The sequence below is a fragment of the Haplochromis burtoni genome, unplaced genomic scaffold (genome assembly GCF_018398535.1).
Source record: "Haplochromis burtoni strain Fernald_Lab_line unplaced genomic scaffold, NCSU_Asbu1 Contig_42, whole genome shotgun sequence".
Classification (NCBI taxonomy): Eukaryota; Metazoa; Chordata; class Actinopteri; order Cichliformes; family Cichlidae; genus Haplochromis; species Haplochromis burtoni.
In genome coordinates this window covers 2,767,270-2,791,340 of record NW_024582403.1, presented here as the reverse complement: position 1 = coordinate 2,791,340, position 24,071 = coordinate 2,767,270, and the positions used below count along the sequence as shown (strand labels likewise).

The 24,071-nt window shown below is 39.2% G+C and overlaps 1 protein-coding gene across 2 annotated transcripts in view; it reads right to left on the bottom strand.

Moving 5' to 3' along the window:
* The window catches only part of ncanb (neurocan b), a 171,153-nt gene that overhangs the window by 73,797 nt on the left and 73,285 nt on the right, over window positions 1-24,071 (bottom strand). For both annotated transcript variants that reach the window (XM_005920699.3, XM_005920698.3), the window contains exon 10: window positions 2,523-2,639. In XM_005920699.3, the coding sequence (XP_005920761.1) occupies window positions 2,523-2,639 (117 nt within the window). The remainder of the gene's footprint in view (window positions 1-2,522; window positions 2,640-24,071) is intronic.

Sequence of the window (24,071 nt, the reverse complement as noted above, 5' to 3'; positions counted from 1 at the left end):
GGTGTCATCAATCTTTGAATGCTGAAAAAGCACAGTGTATCCAGAAAAACACATTATATTATATCAATTATTATAAAATTTGTGTGCGCCTAACTTTTGTGCTGGTACGCCCATGGCAAAAAGTTAGTCTAGAGCTTTCTGTTAACTGTCAACTTTGCCTCCTTACCTTAACATTGCAATCCACACACTTCATTGTTACAACAAGAATCATTAAAGATAATCACTTCAACAAGTCCTTCAACTATTTTATTTGTGCAGTAAATGTTTATTAAATTATTCTGTATCTCCAACTCATTCCAGCTGTGGGATATGGATAATATAATTAATCACTGTGTATCAACACATGGCCATCAAACTTAGAGGCTTTGATGTGCCTCATCAACCACTTTTTCTATTGCAGCATTCTAAAAATTGGTTCTCATGATCAGTGGGATACCACAACTTCAAACAAGATTGTTAATGTCTTTAGATTTATTACTGCCCATATGTCTTACTGACAGCCTTCTGTGGGTTTAGATAAAGTTAGAGCCCTGAATAGAAGTTAGAGTGGAGTTGGAAGATAATTTTTACACTGTCACACCTCCATAAATACTAACTACAAACTCACAGAGGAAACAAAAAGCATGAAGACACCAGTTCTGTAAAATACTTTTCGCCAAAAAATTCCCAAAAGTTCCAGAGACAGTCCCTAAGGATGACATTGCATCATTTTGCCTAAATAATCACCTTGTATGGAGCAGGGGCAATGGGTGGAATACTGGTTTATTGGATTTTATGGCTATAATAGGATTGTATTGGCTGTCTAAAATCAATTTGAACCAGAAGAAAAAAGATGGAAGCTCTTCAATAAGCTGTCCATCAGTGACTGATTAAGGACACTGAGGCTACACATGTGAAATGAAACACTGTTATTAAAGCTGACTTTCTACTCCCTCTTCAAAATAGCACATATTTAAATTGTAGTCAAGCATGTTCTGTTATAGGTTGCTAACCTTTTTTGCCTTTAGCGGTAAGTAATAGCAAAACACATCAGATATGCAGCTGTTCTAATTGCCATCACAGCAATTTAGTTACATTGGGAAATAACAACTTCAAAGAAAAGAAAGCCAAAGAGAGACACAGAAATGAAGACATAAGTAAATAACCAATATTTTGTGACTTTTTAGTGCTTTTCTGCCCAAACATTTTAGCTAAAATATCACAATTTATTCTAGCTGCTTCTATAAACCATCAAGCTTTATGCAGCCTTAACCAAATCCAATGGCTAAAAATCATTACAAAATGCATTCGTGGCTGTTATACATTCATTTGGCATCAATTTTCATTGATCCAACAGAGTGTTGATTGATCTTCAATGACATTCATGCACAGGCATGCCTAAATGTTATATAATAGGTACTTTTGAGTCAAAGCATTAAAAGGCATTGAATAATCAGAGCCAGGTCAATATATTCACCCCTGATCTGTGACTCCTTTCCGTAAGTATTGATCATTAAAACCACAGCGTGGCCGAATATCTTTGCATGGATGACTGTGAAAAACTGAAAAAGACCATCAGACCATAGACATCAGACCATGGACGACGGAACCACAACTGGAGATGCTTGTAATTCATCTGTTGGAGCTGTTACAGCAAGGACAACACAAAAACAGGACATGGCTTGATATGCACATACTGCAACATCGTGTAACTCTTGTGCACAAGCTAACATTTACTGTAGTCTTCCCACAGAAATTTGGCCAGGACCCAGAATCAATGTCAGACTGAATGCTGTCAACAACTTTGCATCAAAGGTGATGTGTTTAAGCTCAGTCAAAGTCTTCCACTGAGTGTTTCTCAGTTTTTAAAGTGCCATTCAAAGTAGTAAAGTCACTTTGATATTTTCTACTACTGCCACATCTTCCTTTTCTTCCCTGTATTTTCCCTCATCCACTGCGGCGTGCACCGCTTCGACAATACTTTAATCAGCTGCTCCACTGCTCAGTGAGCTCAGAGCTCCTCTGTGGCCTATATGTCCTTGTGTCACACACACAGCCTCATTCACCTAAATCACTGCACTGCCATTTTCTGACAGACACATTCTCACATCACATAGCTGAGTGGAAACATGAGCTGCCCACTGCTCTCAGGGCAGAAGGTGAAAACACACACACACACTCACACACAGTTGAGGCACATACTCTATACTTCATCTTGAACAGCCTCTGGCACAAACGGCCGACTTGCAGCATATGGAGATTCCATGTTCATTCTCAGTCAGGGAGCTTGACCCAGGCCTCCTGGACCTGACAGTGAAGCCGCTGAGACTGTAATCAGTTATTCAAACACATAATATGGAAACAAGGCCCACAGAGGCAATCTGCCATTTCCTCGTGAAGTCACCTCACAGTAGACTGCATATGTTAAATGTTAAGTCAGAATATGCCTGTCATTATTTCCCCCTATGCTTCAGGGACACAGCAGTTTGCAGCTGCTGACCTCTGAGGTTCCCTCACTCATACCTGACCTGGCAGTGACTCACCGATCTCACAGCTCTCTCCAGAGAACCCCTGAGGACAGTAGCAACTGTAACCATCCCCTTCCTGCAGGCAGCTTCCACCATGGAGGCAAGGATTGGTCTGGCATGGATTACTCTCCACTGTCAGGAAAGAAAACAAGACGAGGGACAAGTTAACTGAATTTATCAGGTATCTTTCTATAGATAGAGAGCATTATAAAAATGTCTTCACAAACTATAACAGGCAATGTGCCTGCATTATACCTCTGTCATTACCCTTACTGAGCTCATTTTTGGCTCCTCTCTGGCAGGGATAGAAGAAGAGCATAGGCAGACAGTATGTCTCAGACTCTATGACTTTCAACAAGGTGACGGATTGGCTGTTGTTGTGTCTGTCATGCCCCTATTTATCATGAATGATAGTAAAATGGGGCACACCAGAAGGACAGCATGCTAAGTTGACTATCCCACATCTCAGGTCTTACTGATGAGACAAGGTCCTCATAAATTAGCTGATCATACTCCAGTCATCCATACTGATGCAGGAACCTATTTCTATGGCCCATTAGTGAGTTGCAGAGAAGGTAATAAACGCATTTTACGTTGGTGGGCTATAACTCTGTGCCTTTTCATGGGAAATGTTTTGGCAGATGAATGGTGGAAATTGAGATTAACTTGTAATTATTAAACTTATATTTTAGTATGGGACAGAGGGAGGAGAAAATTTGACAAGGACAGTTAGAGCACAGAATGATCATCAGGATTTTTTATTCTGTGTGCAAAGGACTGTAGGGAACTGCCTAGATTAAGTGTCTTTTTATTATCCAATCCTGATAGGATTGCAGGCCCTGACACAATCTGTCAGGGCATCTAATACACTGCATCTTCTCCATAATAACACCCAGGCTCACTTAATGATGTATGAGCATAGAGATGCTGTGCACAACACAGAGTACACTTGGTCTAAAAGTGTGGGAACACTTGGTGGGTGCGTTACTGTCTTTATACATGTGCACATCTGGAAGCATATGTGTGTGAATATCTGGATGTTTCTCTGACCCTGACTCATTGCATGCACACGAGATATAATGTGGCCGCGTGTTCAATTTTCTGTGAAACATGGTGATAAACTCCTGCTGTTGCAGAGGGGCTGCTGTTGATACAGCGGGCAGGGGCAATGATGGAAATGCTGGCTTTGAAAATACATAAAAGTGATTCGCCGAATGAGAAAAACCATTAGAGACAGGCTCATTTCTTAATTCAGCAGTGGGGAGGAAAAAGCAACACTGTACGTGATTTGAAAACATACATTGCTTAAAGGTTAATGACGTGCTGATGGAAATGGGGAAATCTCTAAGTACTAGTAGTGTATGACAAAGTGAAAACACACTTAGGATATGGTCAATTTGAAGGCTTGGTTGGGTTTGAAAATGTCGGGTAAAGAAAAAATTGCGGAAATGAAGGAAAGAGGTGAAGGACAGACACCTTCTGAGTTATTATCTGTCTATCAATTCATCCACCATGGCTAAAGGTAAATTGGTAATGTAGAAATGGTGGTTAGCCACCATAAATACCAGTGCACATGTAACACACATGCATTTAGCTTCACAGCGAGTGACTTGAAAGTCAATAATGTTTCATACTTCAAATAAAAAAAAAATAAAAAAGGAGAAATGCATAGAATTCTTTTTAATGGAAAATTAGGGATAAATAATCAGTGATGAATAGTAGTGACGATAATGTCTTTTATTTCAGCTCGGCACAGATTCTATTGAACTTTATTCTCTTGACCTCTCTTGAATAGAGAGAAGTCATAGTGCCTCAAAGCTAATATTAACTTAACCCAATTCCAATTAACTCATTCACTGCCATTGACGTCTATAGCCGTCAATTGCAGTGAATGAGTCAATGGGTTTAACTCATTCACTGCCAATGGCTGGCAGTGAATGAGTTAAGTTAGGATCTTTTGTAAAATTTAAACAGAATGCAATGATTTGCAAATCTTAGAAATCCACATTTAATTTAAAAAAATGTAATTCATTGTAAAATGTACTTTTTTACATTTTACATTGTATAATATAAATAAAACCATTAACTGGAATTGGGGGCGAAGCAAATGTCCTTCGCAATGTTGTTGTGCAGTGTTTGAAGGTATCAGTATCAGCGAGATACCCTTATGGTATGCACTTCAAATATAAAAGAGCTAATAATTGTCTAATTCCCCATAAAAAGTATCGTCTGCTCGTATTAAAACCAAATTTATATGCTAAGGTAGAGATCAACCTGGCTGAAGCAAGACTTCAAGTATACAACTTTATATTAGAGCACCAACAATTTACTGGTTGGCCCATATTGGCTATATGTTGTTAGTAAATGCCTTTCAGTATCAGCATCTATAATTGCTGATAAAGCAAAAATTAAAAAAGTAAAGAAGAGACAAGACACATCCTTAAACTATTGTTAGTGCTGATGTTCCATAGTTTGAAGGTAGAGACTTTCTGCAGTTTCCCTGTTGGTAACACAGTTTGGAACACCTCAAAAAACAACGACTAGCTGATCCCAGCAGAGATTGGCCGAGTATTAATGGAAAAATAAATATGCAAGACAAATGTTAGGGAAATCTGTTTATGTTTCATATGTTTGAAAGAAAAAAAGACAGTCTAATATGTTGGAGTTTTAAATATCTATATGGCTTCTTCGACAAACCTCTACATGTTATCTTTTAAATGTTTACATTTAAGTTGCAATGAAATAAACCAATGGTCTCTTTCCCACTTAAATAAACTGCTTGAGTCACACTTACTCAAACTTTACCACATACTGCCAAAGATAGGTCTAACATTTGATTATCTCTGTCAGTTTTCGGGCATTCAATCAGTTACACAAATGTCTCAAGTCTTGACTGGTGCAGTAGAAAAGGCAGCGATGCACACAAAGTAACTGGCAGCTGAGGACCAGGTTATCAGTGAAAAAGGCTTCAGAACCCAAAAGGCAAACTCCTTATGACTATACCCCCATTCAGTCAAACCACAGAGAGTATCACTATAGCTTTGGCTTGTGGTGCTGTTGGAATTAATGTCGCACAAGGCTCTTCTTTGCAATCGTGAAAAATTAGAGTGACAGATCTTCAAAAGTAATCCATAAGCTCTTTAAGATATCAGTGAATGGCATTGCCAGCTGATAGGAAAAATTAGAGCAAAGCTTGTGTGTGGCAGCTGTGTTTATTCATGTATATGGGAATGTATGCATTTATGCCTTAAAAAACTCATAAATGAATTCCTATTGGTTCAATTTTTGCCACAAAAGAAATGATTTCTTGCTATAATTAAAGTAGTTCTAGCAAAATTGCCTTAATAATGAGTTTAAAAGGACTTTTCCTCTACCAGCAGTGATAAATGGTGGCAGTGCAGTCTATGGTAATACACAGACAAGGAGCTGAGCTGTAGCAGAATAGAACATTGATCCAATCTGCAGACAATTAGTAACGACTTATTACACACAAATGAGACCGTGTTCTTCACCATCTGTCCACAAACAATAGCCTGCAGACTTGGTGCTGAAATCATAGGTATGGATTGTGTGAGTACAGGAAAGTTTCAGTACACATCAAGGTTCTGCTTGAATGTTTAAGAAGACACAAAGCCAGCCCATTGCATCTAGTACACTGTTAAAAAAAACATCTTAAAAAAATTGTAATATTCTGGCAGCTGGGGCACCAAAATACTACCGTGAAATAACAGAAAATAACTTCCTCATGAAAATACAGTTATTTTCAGTAATGAAAATACAGTTTGCTACGCTAATTTCACATGGGATTCTGCCTTTTCCAAGTGCTTTTAGACATCAAATTAGGAACATTTTAACGTGATCAAACAATGAAATTACCTATAAACAAGGTCAATGAATGTGGCAATATGAATCATAATACGTAAATGTACAGAAATATACAGTTAACAGTTGGTTTAAATAATAATGGATTGCATGCCCTAGGAGAGACTGACAGAGGCGAGGTTGCCATATCGCACCATCGGCCCCTCTGGCCATCACCAGTAGGCGAAGAGTCTTGACCACAGACACAATAACGAGAGTGTCCGAGCCGGGGCTCGAACCGGCAACCTTCTGATCACAAGGCAAACTGCCAACTCTTGAGCCACAATTGCCCTAAATAGCAATGATAATAATACTTATGTGATGTAACACAAGCTTATAGGAATCATGTTATATACTTTTCCACACACTCATCCCCCCCTCCCTTTCCAAACGCCTTCGACGCTTATTCCCCTCTGATGCTGACGGTGGATCAAGGAGACCAGCGTACAGGCTGCAGGCCCGGATGTACTGTCTAAATCGGCTGTCTCTCACCCTTTACCCACCCCTGCTTGCTTGTCATGTGTTTCTTTGGTGTATTAAAAGTTTTTTCATGTGCTATGTGCAGAGGTGTTTTTTTCTGTTCTCAAACTGATCACCCTGTTGGAGCTCAGTCTGGGGGGAGTTCTTTTTTTCTCCTTATCTTTCCTCATGTGGTGCATTTTCCATTGTTATACCTCTCTGACCTGTCTTCCCCATGTGATGTTTTGTGTAATGTATGTATGGTCGGAGGGTAAGATGGCGCCGCCATTGCGTGCAATAGGTCGGCAGCCTTATGAAATTTCCCCTTGTGGGACTAATAAAGGTATATCAAATCAAATCAAATCCATAGCATTACATTTGAATTCAACAGTTCAATCTTTCAAATAACGGACAGATATTTGTGAAATTTCCCCTTGTGGGACTAATAAAGGTATATCAATATATCAATAAAATTATGTTTTATTGCATTAGTGATTTAACGTTAATTTACATTTGAAGTGTGAAATCACAGTCTATTTACCTAACTTTAATGATATTCTAGAAGAACAGAACAAAACTGTAAAATGCACAGTAAAATACTTTTATATTAGGATTTTTTCCTACAGTACAGCCATACCCGCGACCTTGTGGTTGTTAGTTCACACTCTTTGGCCGATGCTTAGCGTCATGTTATTACGTGTCCCAACATCCAATGGCATGTCACATTGTTTTTCATGGCCACACCCTCACCCCAGGTGCAGAGGCCTATTTCTGTTCAGGAATGTTGTGAATACTTTAAGATTTATATTAATTGCAATTCCTACCTCTACATTTATTTTTTAAAATATATAATTAGCACAGAGTGGCCGTGCAATGTTTTATATGTTTTTTTTCCCGTTTTTATTCCTATTAATTATATTTTCACTTGTTACCTCTGAATTATTGAATCAGACCTAGATGACATGAAATTTTCAGCAAAATTATAATTCAAATACTCCTTAAATTATTGATTATTCTCATTAATTTTTGATCATTTTATATATTTTTCCATAGTATTACATTTGAATTTAACAGATCATTCTCTCACATAACAGACAAATATTTGTGAAATTATGATACATTTCTGAATGTATTTTTACAATCTAAATATGCATATGTACAAAAAATATATTTAAAAAAGAAGTAAATTGTGTTTTACTATATTTACAGTAATGATATGTTATTTTACCTTTGACACGTAAAATCACAGTCTACTTATGTAAATTTAATGATATTCTAGAAAGACAGTACAAAACTGTAAAATATACAGTAAGATACTTTGACATTACTATTTTTTGGAACAGTGTACTTGTGGGCATGTCTGTACACGTATATTAACTGCGGTTATTATATAATTGGAAAACAGTTTTTAAAAAGTATGAGAGGGAGGAGATAAAGCCCCTGGTCCGTGACACAGATGGGAGGAGAAGATAGAAACTCACATTTATTAAAGAGAAGCACAAGTATGAGAAAATGCCAACTAGAGAGGGACAGAAAGCCACAGAGAGAACTGTCATACATTTCTTCCTCTCTTAATGCTGCTAGCTTATGATTAATTACACACTGGTCTTTAAATAGGTCGCTCCTTCTATCCTTTCTGTGTGTCTTTCTCCTTCTGTGCCGAAGACCGAAGAAGAAAGATAGGAGGCTAGAGTACGAAAAAAGACAAGGGGAAAGATAGAGAAACTTGTCCCTGACATAGACACACGGAAATAGGCAGATATAGCAAAAGAGAGACATTTTCAGCCTTGCAGGGTTTCAACTTCCAGGGCTAAGGTCTGCGGTGTGACACAAATTCATACTCACAAAACAGATAATGTAAAGTCTTCATCCCTGACAATGAGCAGATATTGCAACATCTCTTCATTCCTCTGCAGAGTTTTATGAAATATGTTCTGCTGGGTGACATTTTACTGCTCCATTGGGTCATCTTTAGTTTTTTTCTAAGCCTCTCAAGAGAGAGATTATCTTAGCGTTGTGGCATATTTGGGAAGCTACTCCTCGATGTGTGCTCGTACACACACAGGATTTAGAATGGACCATAAAAGAGGATTGCAATTGGGGAAATGTCCTATGAAGTCTGAGGCTGAGTGGTTAGCAAATTCATCTGAATGGAAGCCTGCTGAAAAGGTTGTGCTGACAGAAACACTGAAGTCTGCATGAATAAATGTGTGACACGCACACCCACATGTGGCAAAACTGCACACATATGCACTTACATTTGATGTATATACACCTGCTTATCACCCACCATTTAGCTGTGCTTGGACTCAGTGAACCTTGTAATAGCTTTGCTGAGACACAGATCATACCTCAGCCTGTTCAAGTGTTCCCCCTCTCTGAGCGTGATAAGCCATCACCTAGGCCCAAGAAAGAGCTGGCCCATAAAACTTTAATGCTACAATACATTCCGAAAAGGTACCGAAGCACACAGAAATGTTAGAGCCAGATGAATGCCAGGGCTAAACTGCAAAGTATGGGCTTCACTAGAGTTGGTGTCATCACTGTGGCAGCTCATCTGTGTGTGCAGTGTGAAATATTTATATAGTCACTTGTTCAATGGCCACCGTGAGCATCTAAGTTCATTTTTTGTATATGAAAGTGGCAACATCTGTGCTGTATAACTCCAAGAATTCCCCACACTTGGGGAGTCTAGAATTTAAAATAGAGTAAAATACGCAAAAAACTAGAAATGTTGAAACAATGCTGCGGACACGCAAGAAGAAGAGGGCAAAACGTGACTTCCTGGGGATGTTTCAGAAACGATGTGCACGTCAAAAAATAAAAAAAATGTTTTTAATTTTTAGGTGCAGACTTGCTGAACTTCATAGTCACACCTTTTATGGTATACAGACACACAGGAAATGAGAAAGCAATGAAAGCCCATTTAACTTTTAGGGATCTCACACCTAAGTTCTAATCATTCTTATCTTCTCCTTAATACTTCTAGTGTTTGCACAGCTCAGCAATGAGTACTAGGCCAGATTGTATAAAACTAGAAGTGCTCTTTAAGATAATTAGGTGCGGCATGACTTTCCATGATGAAAAATACACCCATTGTAAAAAGTTGGCTCTACTGTCTGCTCTGCCAAAGTCTACGGTTCAGTCAATAATCCGTATGACCTATATGACTTCAAATTTCCATCTCGCCTCTGACAGGAATGACATACAGACTCACATGTCTGAACATTAGCCATGTATCAGTGTCCCCTGGGCAGGAAAGTCACTCAGTGCAGATCAGCCACAATTACTGCCACTGCAAGCTGAATACACACTGGGGAAATATAAAACCGCTTTGTGTTGAAATATAGATAACACGTCTCTCTAGCACAGAGATGCAGACCCCAATGCAATCTTAGATTACTTCAAAGTGATTGATTTACAGAGGTGAGCTACACAAAGGTGGAAAGGGAAGGTAAGAAAGTGGAAAAGGGCAGAAGAAGAGATAGAGTGAGACAGAGGTTAAGTTTACTTGTGGGTAGTGCAGCTCTCGCCTCTTACTGATGTCGGTGCCCCAACCGTCAATTTAATGCACCCAAGAGCTGTCGGTCTGCAGTCTGGAGCATTACACTAAACTTCTCAGGCCTACAAGTTAAGGGATCATGTACACAACAGCCAGTCTCAACTCCCTGGGAAAAAGCTGCTTCCTGCTCTCCCTTTACCAGTCTAAAGCAGTGGTACACAAGATACGTGTGAAGACTGGTAGCCTTTTAGAAGAAAATTAAATATGGTTTAATTGAATGCAATTCATTCCATCCATCCATCCTCTTGCATTTATCCAGTTAAGGGTCATTAGGGAGCTGGAGGCTATCACAACTGTGGTTTTCAGGTTTTTAAAAATTATCTTTGTACTTCCTCTTTCTTGGTAAAATGCTATATAATTGCAATATTTTCACTTCCTATTGGTTACTCTATTAAAACAAGTGGGGATTTAAAAATATAATCTCATGGTTTTAACGAAAAGTCGGTTACATCTGTGCTACAAACTGAACAATGTAAATTTTGCACTTTACTCTTGCCAGCTACCAAGCTATTGCATACAACTATTTTCAAAACATTCCCTGGTAGACCTGTTCTGATCCTATGTACTTGTGTGATTTTACCACTGACCCCAAGGTCAAATACCAATTTTGTTTTAAAAATGGCCTGACTTTTGAGTGGAGGATCATTGGTGGTAAAAAATGCTGGATCTCCAGCTATGACTCAGAAACCAAGCAGCAGTTTTTGCTTCAAAATTCTACTTTTTTCAAAACTTAGAGTGATGTGTCAAGTCAAGGGCTGGGACCAGGACCATTCTTTGCTATTTTTTCAACTTTCCAGATGTTGTGCGCCTCCAATTTGTCCCTCGGTGAGATTATCAAAACTGACTTCTTGTGTAACATCCTGTGGCCTTTGATGGGGAATATTCAGCAGAAAACACCTGACCTGCTGCATATACCATCATTTTTTGATCATACCAACAACTTCGGCTTAGTGTCTACCTGGGAGGCAAATGCCAGTGCATCCCACACGGAGAGGCGAAGGTGATAAACAGAAGACATTTCAGTGTACAGAACAGATTCAGTGTAATACACCATAAATGGTGCAAGGCAATATAGCAGGACTGCCAGTGGCAAACCTAACAACAGAAGCTGCTTAGTAAGCTGCTTGAACATACACAAAAAAAATGACCTCGAAGGGATAATCAGCTAAATGTTAATTATGGATAGTTGCATATGCAACTACGGACGTGCAATTTTCAGCTGCTGAAGGGTTTGCTTTGTAACACCAGGCAACGTCTAGTGTTGTTATCCATATGACCTCCAGGTACGGGCCAAAATGTGGTTGTTGTGGACGTTTTTTCAATGGCAAACTTCGACTCATTATAGAGATTGTTTTTATACTGCTTCTGAAGGCTCTGTAGTCCCATGTGTCCAAAGAGTGGAGGGCATGTTTCCTGTACACAAAAAGTTGTGTGTGAAGGAATACAGTGATCAGCGGACATCTCCAAGATTTTGTGGGCTCTTAAGCTAAAACAAAAGTGAGCAGCTGCATGGTGGATTTCGACCAGATATGTCCCCAGCTTCTCACAGACAGTTTGCAAAATGTGCACATCAACAAAGATTGTCGAGCAGATAGTCCAGTTCATACATACACTTGTATAAACTCCATCGCAACTTGTCTGTCCTGCTGCCAATCACAACAACATTGACTTCCTCTTTCAAAGCTCTTCACAATAAAACAGGGTACTCATAAAAAATAATCATATATAGTGCAAAAGCTCTTTTAAACTTAGTAAACACATTGTACTCCTTCTAAAAGGAATTTCAAAAAGTTTTTCTAAATACTAAATACTATTATTATTTTATATTTTAACATGGATCTCAATGTTTTTAATCTTTCAACACATTTTAATAAAGTTTTAGCCTGGTTACAAACAATTAAGTTGATTTATTCAACAAATAAATAAACCAATTAAGGAAAAACAAGAAAATGTAAAATAAGCACAAAAAATACATGTGCTGAATAAATAAATTGGCCAACACGTAATAAATTGTTTTTGTTTATAAACAATCTGTTCTTTTGTGTTATTTTTCAAACAATAATGTTGATATTTATAAATAACAAAATCCAATTAAAAAATGATCTGTACATCTATCCAACAGCCAATGTTTAGTGGGAAGGTAAGAAAATAACGTTATCTTAGCTAAAGTTACATATTTCATTAGAATGAATTGATAGAGTTAGATTGTCTTGATGCATGCTCAATCATCCAGGTAAGTAAATCCCAAAAGGTTGAATCTGTTCATCTGGAGAAAGCGTTTTGGGATAGGGTTGGCTTATTTGAAATATCATCTTACCAACATCAAGATATCGTGTTTCGAGTTAAAATAATATTCACTGACGGACGTTATCGTCTTACCCCTGTTTCCCTGAACGATACCATGAGGTTTTATATTAAAAAGTTTTACCCACACTAGACTTTTGCAGCAATGGTAGTAAGACAACAACTTCTACAACCTCATCCTCCTTCACAACACTGTCAAATTACCTTTTTTATTATCAGTTTTATTGAGAAACCCCTAGGGGTGGAAATTACACAGTCTGCATTTAACTGGAAGTCCGAGGGATAGCAATCAGGCAAATTCTGCAAAAAAAAAAAGTCTAGGAGCAGCTGCCTCAGAAGTGTGTTCTCTATGATTTAATGTCATTATTGAACAGCTTGTAAATGTACATCTAAATCTGTTTTTGTCTCTCAAAAGTCAAAGGTTTCAATTGTCAGTGTTAATCTATAAGACACCGGAAAGTTCTTTGTGCAAAGTCACATTGTCAATGTAGCGATAAAACTGATTAGGGTAGGTGAATGTAAAGGCCAAAAAACTACAAACAGTGTGAAGTCATTTGTAATTCTATCGATCAGTCTCCTGACTACTGATCTCGCAGGAGCTGATTGGATGATCAGAACACCTGATGCACTTCAAAAGCTGCAGACAGAAGCCTGCACCCTTTGGGAATGTGTTCACATCTTAGAGGCAAGGTTGTTCGTGGAGCAGGTGTAGTGATGTGATTACTGCACTGAGTCTGACAAAATAGGATTTATGAGCACTGCAGGGGAGGGAGAAGCTTTTTCTGTCCATCTGACCACATATGATGTCCTTTGTCTAGTTGCCGTTACACACCTGTGTGTGTCTGTGAGAGAGAGAGAGTGTGTCCAGAGGTGAAAAGGGGTGAAAGCAACACTGGATCTAAACTGTAGTTCTAGATGTCAAACACACTGCTCAGCCATTCCACAAGTAACCATTAACAGTGCTCCATTAATTATTAATAAGAATGCTTAAAGTTGCAATCAACACTGGATTACTCAAATGACTCCTACTACCTTGCCAATATATTAAACTGTTCCAAAGTATTATTTATTTAAATTGTACGGGGATCAATTTCAGTCATATTTCAATGGGGTAAGTTAACCCTGCTGGTGTGTGTGACACAAAACAAAACAGAGCTGTGGAGACGCATAAAGGAAAAAAGCCCAAATAAGATGTATTACCAAATAAAAAATTTAAATGAAAAACAAGACCATATATATACACGAGTCAAAAGGTTGGACACACCTTCTCATTTAATGGTTTTTAAAGCCACGCTTTGCTTTGATTACTGCTTTGCACACTCTTGGCATTCTCTCGACGTGCTTCATGAGGACGAGTTCCCACAGATGCTGAGCACTGAGGGCTCTTTTGCCTTCCCCCTGTGGTCCATCTCATCCTAAACCATCTCGACTGAGTTTAGGTCTGCTGACTGTGGAGGACAGGCCATCAGGGACAGCACTCCATGGCTCATTTACTTGGTCAAACAGCCTTTACGCAACCTGGAGGTGTGTTTGGGATCATTGTCTTGTTGAAAAATTAATGATGGTCCAACTAAATACAATCCGGATGGGATGTCACTGCAGGATGCTGTGGCTGTCAGTTTTGAATAGATCCCCATCAGTGTCACCAGCAAAGCACCCCCACACCATCACGTCTCCTCCTCCACGCTTCGCAATGGGAACCATGCATGTAGAGACCATCCTTTTCTGCGTCACACAAAGACACAGCAGGTGGAACCAAAGATCTCAAATCTGAACTCATCAGAACAAAGCACAGATTTCCACTGCTCTAATGTCCACTCCGTGTGTTTCTTGGCCCAAAAAAATCTCTTATGCTTGTTGCTTTTCCTTAGTCATAGTTTCTTAGCAGCTATTTGACCATAAAGGCCTGATTCGCGCAGTCTCCTCTGAACATTTGATGAAGAGATGTGTCTTCTACTGGAACTCGTAGCATTTATCTGGGCTCTAATCTGAGATGCTGTTAACTTGCAATTTCTGAGACTGGTGACTCGGATGAATTTATCCTCAGCACCAGAGGTGACTCTTGGTTTTCCTTTCCTGGGGCAGTCCTCATGTGAACCAGTTTCATCGTAGCACTTGATGGTTTTTGTGACTGGGCACACATTCAAAGTTTTAGTAATTTTCTCCACTGACTGACCTTCAGTTCAGCAATGATGGACTGCTGTTTCTCTTTACTTAGCTGATTGGTTCTTACCACAATATGAATTCTAACAGTTGTCAAATAGGGCTCTCAACTGTGTACCAAACTGACTTCTGCACAACACAACTGATTGTCCCCACACCATTAAGAGTTCAAGAAATTCCACAAATGAACCCTGACAGGGCCCACCTGTGTAGTAAAAACTATTTCAGGTGATTACATCATGAAGCTCATTGAGAAAAGGCCAAGAGTTTGCAGCGCTGTCAATAAACCAGCAAAGGGTGGCTACTCTCAGGAATCTAAGATATAAAGCATATTTAGAGTTATTTATCAATTTTTCTTTGTGTAAATAGCAAGACCGCCCGAGAGTCCCTTGCAATTTTATTTTCAAAATATAACACAAAAACAAACCCAAAACAAAAAGAGAAGCAAACAGGCTCAGATGCGTTACAGAAAAAACAATTAATTCAAACAAACTTGCACTTCACAATACAAGAAAAAAAAAATATATATACAAAAAGCTGAAGCTGATGAAAGTTTACAAATCTAGTTTAGCCCAATCTGGCTTTTGGTCCATTGCAAATTTAAATAAAACTTCCCACTTTCAACTTCATCTCTTTTTAACTATATTTAATTTTTTTTCTCCAAGCAAACACATACACACACACACAAGCGCGCACACACAACAACACAAAATATGAAAAAGCATGACACTTGCGATTAGCTACAGCACCAGCAGCCCGAGACAGCAGAAAGCAGCCGATGCACTCTTAGTGAGCACCTTGTGGGCCGAGCGTCACACCGAATCAGCCTGGATAGGACCGGGGAGGAGTAACATACCAGGGATTCAACACAACCCAATTCCACAGCCCTGTAAAGCGAGACTGACGAACAAATTGAGGGTCCATTGTTACAAGAGCAGCACTTGTAGCGTCTCCGATCGTGCTAAATAAATTGCATTATCTGGACTGTCAGAGTGGCAGCAAAATAATCCATCCTGGCTTATCATCACAAACACATTCGATCCACTTTGGGTTTCTTCCCCCTTCTCTTCAATTTGTCTTTGCTTTCATTTTCAGAGCTTTGTGAAATAGAATATTGAATCAACCACATCCTGCCATTTTTAACTGTCTAATAACATTTTATATACCCACAGAACTAAAAAGGGGCTTAAACACTGCCAATGATTATGAATTATTTATATTTTGACTTAAAGAATTTGCAGCGTTACACATGAAGTGATTGAACAATTCCATGAAGATGCACGGTGAATGAAAAATATGCTGTCAAATTAAGTGTGCAACGAGTGCAGTACGCTGTTTCATATTTTCAGTATTCAGTAAGCTGCACTGCAAAATGTGCCACATGAAGTGCAAGGAACATGATGGTATGCTTTGACCTTGAAATCCACAGTCCTCCTCTGATATTTTTATGCCCTTGTAGCACATGTGGTGCAAAAGATTTACAAAGGAGTTCCATGCAAATCAGAAGCAAGAGGTTGGAAAATGGTTGAATTTTGTGAGTTTCGGCATTTTCAGAATAATAAGGAGGTTTAAGCAAGAAAAAATGCTTTTGATGATTTGTTAAACATTGTTTCAAATAAGCTGTAAAACCAATTATCATTTATATTTCTGTTATATGTCATTTAATGCTGTTTGTACATGTTGACCACAGTGCTGGCATACATTGAGGATGTGCTGTCTGGCAAGGTGACAGCAGACAACAGCGTGGGCCGTTTCCTGATGGATCTGGTAAACAAAGTACCCACTATCTCCCTGAGGACTTTGAGAACATGCTCAATTCCAACATCAATGACCTGTTAATGGTGACCTACCTGTCCAACCTCACCCAAGCACAGACTGTTCTCAATAAGAAGCTGGTGCTGCTCTGAGAGGGTTTCTTTGAAGTCATTCATATTTAATTTTTGTACCTGTGTTGGACTGTGTTGGATATAACTCTTGGTGGGTGTATAGATCAGAAACATTTCACACCTAAAAGACACTGTATTTCTAACTGGGATTGTTAGAAATCATGGAACTAAGCACTAGGTGCACATCACTGAGACACACTAGAATTTTAAATGAAATTTTAAAAGGAACAACCTCCCTTGGAAACACAGTGTGATGGTGTACATTTGTGTCTAGTTAAACTGGATCAAAAACAAAAATACTTTCTTGCTTGGTGAAGCTTATTTCCACACTTGAAAATGATGAGCCATTTCCTCACTGCGATTGACACATATGCTTAAAAGAGATGAGGCTAATGCTGAGACTGGCTGAGAAGGCAATGATTAATCTCCAAAATACTTCAGTTTCTATTCTCCATCCATCCATTCGCTTCCGCTTATCCTTTTCACAGAGTTCTATTTCTATTCCTTTAGAGGACATTACACTTTTATTCGTTTCAGGGTTCTAAACCCTAAGGATAACTACTTCTTGCCTAACCTTATATTGAATGAGTTAAACTTTAGGGACTTGTTTTTTGTCCCTGAAATCTAGTCAGGTCTCCACAATGCAACTATCTAAATGGATTTAGGTCAGAAAATTGGTAATAGAAGGGAACACACACACACACACACACACACACACACACACACACACACACACACACACACACACACACACACACACACACACACGTGTGTGGTTAGGGAATCTCATCTTCCCCTGTGTGTATGTCTCTATCCCACTGTGGTTACCACGAGGAAGTTGTTCTGACAGCATTGCAGCACTATTACTACAAGCAAGCTGTGGGCAGGAGGGTTTGCTGTAGAAATATTTAAAACTCAACAAAGAAGAACTACTTTAGATGACCCCAGAGTGCTGCTTGCCAGCAGAAACTCAGAAAATTGTATAATTTACACCTTCATATCCTCTACCCATTTAGAGACCTTCCCCCTCTTGTGACTTGTAATTTTTCCTCGTCTCTGAATCCTTCTCACTGGGACAGATCCGTGGGTGTGTCTGACATGCCCTACATGAAGAGACCGCTCAGCCCTTGCACCCGCTGTGGGCTGGCTGCTACATGATGCGTTGTGACTGATGCTGGGAGCCAAACACCGCTGCCACTGCTCTGCTCTGCCTTTAGCACCACAGAGAAGGAGCAAAGTCAGTCAGGCAATTTGGCAACTCAAAACCCCCAGCTGAGTGCACTCATCCCCTCTGCTGCCACTCGTCTGTAGCTAGAAAATACCTCAATTCGAAATCATACATTTCGCTGTTAACCTTGATGGCAGGCAGCTCCATTTTTGACGGCAAGTGCATGCATGTGTGACTTGCTGAGATCTTGACAGGTGTGCACGCGTGTGTCTGACTGCAAATGGAGTGCGAAAACGTGAGAGGAACACGCAAGGATGCTGGTATTCAAATCATGTTTGGCAGCCATTGTTTTTATGCTCTGCCTAGTGACCTGTTACCATAAAATTAATGCCTACATGCTCTGCATTTGGTTGTAATAAAAGTAGCTGATATTTTGTCTCATTTCTCTGACCTCGGAGAGGATAGAACTGTTACCTGTCTCTTTCAGCAGAAGGAAGCTGATTCCTGACATCTAATCTGATGGCACTTGAATGCTCCACTGTAACCTATATCATGCAACCAGGTGAGTGTTTTCTACTCTGCACAGTCACACAATGACTCCACATAAAGGATTTTATTCTGTCTGACAGCACCACGTCCAGCTCTCTGTCTCCATCCATCGCCCCTATCACCTCACAATTGGTGGCACACAGAGGTGATGTTGTTCTTTGCTTCACTGAAACTCTACAAACCAGCAGGATCCCAAAGTCTGTGCCTGACAACAAACACTCAGTTTTTCATTGGGTAAGAAAAAAAAATCCCTGAGTGAAATGCTCTTTGGTTTTTGTTCTTGTTTTTTTTTTTTCTAAATAGGGTGACATACAACCCAGGAGGGGTCTTCATTCATCTTCTTTTGAGCAGCTTCAAAATGAAAATGAGTACGATAAAACAGGCAGAGATGAGGTTGCCTGAATGCTCCACCAAGCAGCTGATGGCTGTATCTGCTGTGAGATTTTACTTTTAGTTGTTTTACTCCTCATTGAGTCAGCTGGTTTGAATGTGACTCATTCATAAAGGCAACAGGAGCAAATGTTTGCCATATTTTGGCTGGTATGGGACTAGGATCAATTATCGTAAACTTGCAATACAAAAATGCAAAGTTACTGAGAGCTGAATGGGAGAAAAGACCACAAATGGTCACACAAAGGGGCTTTGTGCATATGTGAGTATAAAGCTGAGTAATAAAAAGACAAATGCATGATTAGAAGACATATGTTGTGCCCAGGGACACAAAAAACTGAAGTTTAGTATCGATTGTTACTGCATTACTAGAGTTAACGCCACACTTTTGTCTGCCTCCCAACTGATCTTTAGAGGGCTTTGAGATGAGAAAATATTCATAAAAACAACAACAAAACTTGTTTATCAATTCTGTTGCGGATTTGCTACCAGGAACAGTCAAGAGATGCAGTCATTCATCTGCCATAATGGGAGCTCTGGGTCACACAATCTAAAAAATAAAATACAGCTGCCTGTGATGGGGCTCCTAGGCTGAATAATCACCAGGTTTTGTTGTGGCAGCAAACATAATAAAGCATTTTTATGATGCCATAAAAACGCCTGTTCAAGACTTTTCTATGCTTTTCCAAGCTTGCTGCAGAATAATAAACCAAAGATTTTCACAGAGTATTAGCTTTACCAACTTAAGTGGCATGTCATTGACTTTTACATGTTTAAAGAATGCTCTCCATTTCCAGAAGACAGTGAACACTGATAACAGATATTTTTTTTCGCTGGAGCGTTTTGGCTGATGTAAAATAAAAAATTGCATGAAAAGCATGAAAATAAAAATTCCCTGGTGAAATTTACTCAGGATGGGTTTGAGTTTATTCATTGAAAACCAACAGTGCTTTGCAAAGGAGCAAGAATTTGTTTTTTATATCACTTTTTTTTATATCACTGCTGTTGATGTTAGATGATGACCTTGCCAGGCACAGCGTTTGTATCACTGGCCCTTGTGCTTACCCACTTCTTGGACTTTGCTCAGCAAGTAAAGCTCAGCTTGACTTGGGAAAGGTTAATCATGTTTGACTGAGCTCTCTGTACTTCATCAAGGCTGCTTTTATTTTATTGCTCTCTTTAATCTTTACTCTTCTTCTTATGTACTCGGTTTATGTTATTCCTCATGTACTTTATGGTATATTTCATATTATCAATTTTCAAAGGAACAAAACAACAAAAATGAAAACTCTTCCAAGTTCAAATTAATGAATTATGTTCTTGCATAATGGAATGTTTCATTTTTACTATGATTAAGAATGAAACACAGTATGAGGAGATGCATTAAGGGGCAGATCCAACCATAATTAAAAAAACAAACAAACTGCACCTAAGTTGCACGTGTAGCTGGCCGAGCAATATAGAGTTTAAAAAAGGGCTACATCCATCATGTCCATCCAGTCTATAGTTTGCTGGAGTTAATGCCATGACTAACAGCGTGATAGTATTGATGTAGTTTTGCTCTGTTCTGTAAGAACAAATGAAAGAAGGTTTTGATACCAGCTGTACTGATTGTCCTGCTGTCCAACATTCTCTTGTAAACCGTGATTTGGGGGTAAAACAGGGGTTATCGATTCACACTTGTAAGAGATCTTTCAGTTGACTGGAAATTGAGACCATCTTGTTTACCTGAGGATACGGACCTAAAGGCTAATCTTAGGGTGGTAACACTGTGTCTGACCATTCAGGGAATACAAACTGACAACATAACAAGTAACTGTAGCAAGAATGCAAGAATGAAGAAAAGACTAGTTTGTCAGTAAAACAATGGATTTGTTTGTTTCTGTTTGTCTCTGCTCTCCTATCCCTGAGGGGCAAATTACTGACTTTTTTTTATAGCTGTAGTAATCAGTAATCATTTTGTAGGTTAGTTCTTCATGCTAATTTCTGCATCGTACTGTCTTCTTTTTTTCTGTCTCCCATCCTCATTATTGTCTTAATTGAATTCACCTGCACCTTCTTACCCTTCTCCCTGGTGTATTTATTTAGTATGCATTTTCTCCCTCCATATTCGTCAGGTTGCTGTCACAAAGCCCTTCTGTTTCTGCATATAATTCATTTGTGATCTCAAGATAATCTACTACATTTGGTTGTTTTGATTAGGACTTTTAGTGTTTGTTTTTGAAAAATAGACTTGTATTGAATGAAATTTTGTTCAGTCATACTTGTGTGCTGAAAATAAAGGAGTGAATTTTTTGTAAATTTCCATTTTGCCTCCGTGGTTTCTGTATTTGGGTCCCCGCATGATTATTTCCTCAAAGAATGACATCCTCTCCTTAGTAGACTTCACCTGAGACTAATCACTGAGATATCCTCAAAGTTATACATCTGTTTACAGAGAAACTGACAGTAGGATTTGATGGAAATTCAGTGGATTTAAGACTGGTCTGCATTAATATCATTAACAGTTAATGATGTACACAAAAGGCTCAGCATAGTTGATCTGAGCTCATTTTCAACACTTTGGTAGTGCTGTTATTTCCCTGGTTAACGGGATACAAAGGGCCTATGCTCAGTCAGCACAGAGCGGTATGTAACACCATTTCATCCCACACCACGATAGAACCAAAAGTCCCTTAAGGCTCCTCTTTAACAAAGCCCATTCATTTAATAAGCAGCAGCCAGTGGCGCTGGATTCGATTCGGCAGGAGTGTTTGATATGGAAAAATGGTGGAATTACACCATGAAAAGAAAGAAGAGAAACTTGGAGATGGAAAGTAGAGGGGAGGATGACTGAATAGGCAATGAATGGATTTAAAGTGAGGTGACTTCTTTTTTAAACGCAAGTGATTTTGCTGAGGCAGAGGATCCTACAGGGGACAGATACAGTTAGACAGCAATTGACTGCCTTGTGTTGTATCATGTTGGAGTTCAAGAGGCTATCAAAACATTATGCCAGGGAGAGTCATAACAATGACCAGCAGAGTAATAAAAGACATAAAGTCAGGGAGATGGGTAAGGAGGGAGATGAGAAAAGCTAGTAGGGCAGAGGGAAAGAAGGATAGTCAAGAAAAAAAAAAGATGGAAGACACAGGGAGCGAGAGGCAGGAAAATCAATACACTTCTATATGCAGCATTGAGAATGTGCCCTCTTGCTGCTCCAGACAGCCTATCCAAGGACTCCAACAGCCAGCAGACAAACTGAACATCTATCCACAGACCCACACTCATAATATGCCACCCCAGTCTGTCCCTGTCTCCATTTATCTCCGTCTCCTCTCATAAACACATACACACGCACGCACACATGCACACACTTCAACCTACTGGCTTTTCTCCTCCAAATTTAACACTCTAATTTGGTAGAGGGCTGGCTGCCGTGTTATTGATGTTGCCAGAGGTCTGATCCATCTAGAGCCTGGGACAAGGCTTCAGTCAAAATGGCTATAACTCAGAGGCATCCTGCTCCCTGTTTGCCAGAGTATCAGACCAGCATTGGTAATTTAAAGGTTGGATAGACAGCCAATATTACTGTATGCACCTGCCTCGCTTCATCACCCTAAAGGGCCGGATGCCAGTGCTCCGAAGCATTTGGTAAATTTCCATGCTTGTTGAGACACGTTGGATTGGAAATCAATTTTTGTAACTTTTCGTAGTTGCAAACTTCAACAAATGCGGTCTTTAGAATTATACAATATGGAAATTAAGATAAAATAAATTTTAAAAAGAAAATAAATGTCTCTACTTTTCACAGTGTTCACAGAGAGGGATTAGCACATATCCTGTGTGTGTGTTTGTATATGATGGTGTGACATGTGGGATGGATTAGAGAGGTTTACTTCAGAGTGAGCTCTGCATGCTGGTGCTTCTTCACATATCTTTTTTCCCTTATGTATGTGTTTGTGTTTGAGTGTGTGTGTCCACCCATCTGTGTGGGTTTAGCTGGAGGGCAAAGCGACAAGGGATTGGAAAAGCTGGGTGTTTCGTTATATACCATTGTCTTATCACAGAGATATATAGCCAAACAGGACACAGAGGGGCTGAGCCTGATCAGACAGCGATGAATGAAGATCGGAAGGAAGCACAGACATGTAAAAAAATTTATTTAAAAAAGAAAAAGGAGGAGAGGAAAAAGAAAACATGGGGAGGAACAATGTGCTCTCTGGATGCCCACAGGACTATGGTTAGTGTAGTCTCTGATCATTGATTAAAGAGCTTTATGTTCTCCTACCCACAGCATTGTGGAGGACACGCTCACCTCTCTCAAGCACTGCCTCAACCCTCCCGCCCCCTATTCTTACTTCCCAGGGCTGTCCATCCTCCTGCCCTTTCCCTTCTCTCTGTCTCTATCTCTCTGAAGTAATGGGCAGACAACCATTGCTGTAATTTCCTCTGTACTAAAAACTGACAACTATAAAAGGTCACACAGAGGAAGTGGTCTCATGCTTCTAATCACTCAACAAGAGCAGGGCCACTCAGTCCATTCAAATATCACCATGATAAAGACAAAATGTCCTCTACTACTGACTGTTTTCTTTTCTTTTTCTGATGTAATAAACAGTTGAACACAGAGAGTATAGTGTTTACATTTTTTTTTTAAATGCCCTTGAGCTGCACTTATATAAACAGTTTTTTCCTTCTCTGAATAAAATAATTTGGCAGGATTTACACGTTCACTAAATTAAATGATTGCATAATGGGTCATGGTCATGCTCCATGGAAAGCATTCATAAAATGTGAAATATATTGAATGCATGCACCTCAAGCAAACAAGACAGAGTTGAGCCTACGTTATTGGTTTGCTGTGGTGCATTCGACTGAAATCAAAATCTATCTCCTACTCCTGTTGTTATTAAACGGATGAAAGCTCATCTCCTGCTTTACAGCTCCCTGTAAACTAGAAAACATCACTCGACCAAATCTGATTTCTCCTGTGGGGATGACTTCATTCGATATATTCAGACTTTTTATTTTAATATATATAATAATTTTTAAATGTATATACCAGTCAAAAGTTTGGACACACCTTCTCAATGTCTTCATACTGAAAACATCAAATATGCTAAAACAAGATATAGAATTGGTGTATATTTTAGATTCCTCAAAGTAGCCACCCTTTGTTTTATTGACAGCGCTGCAAACCCTTGGCCTTTTCTCAGTGAGCTTCATGATGTAATCACCTG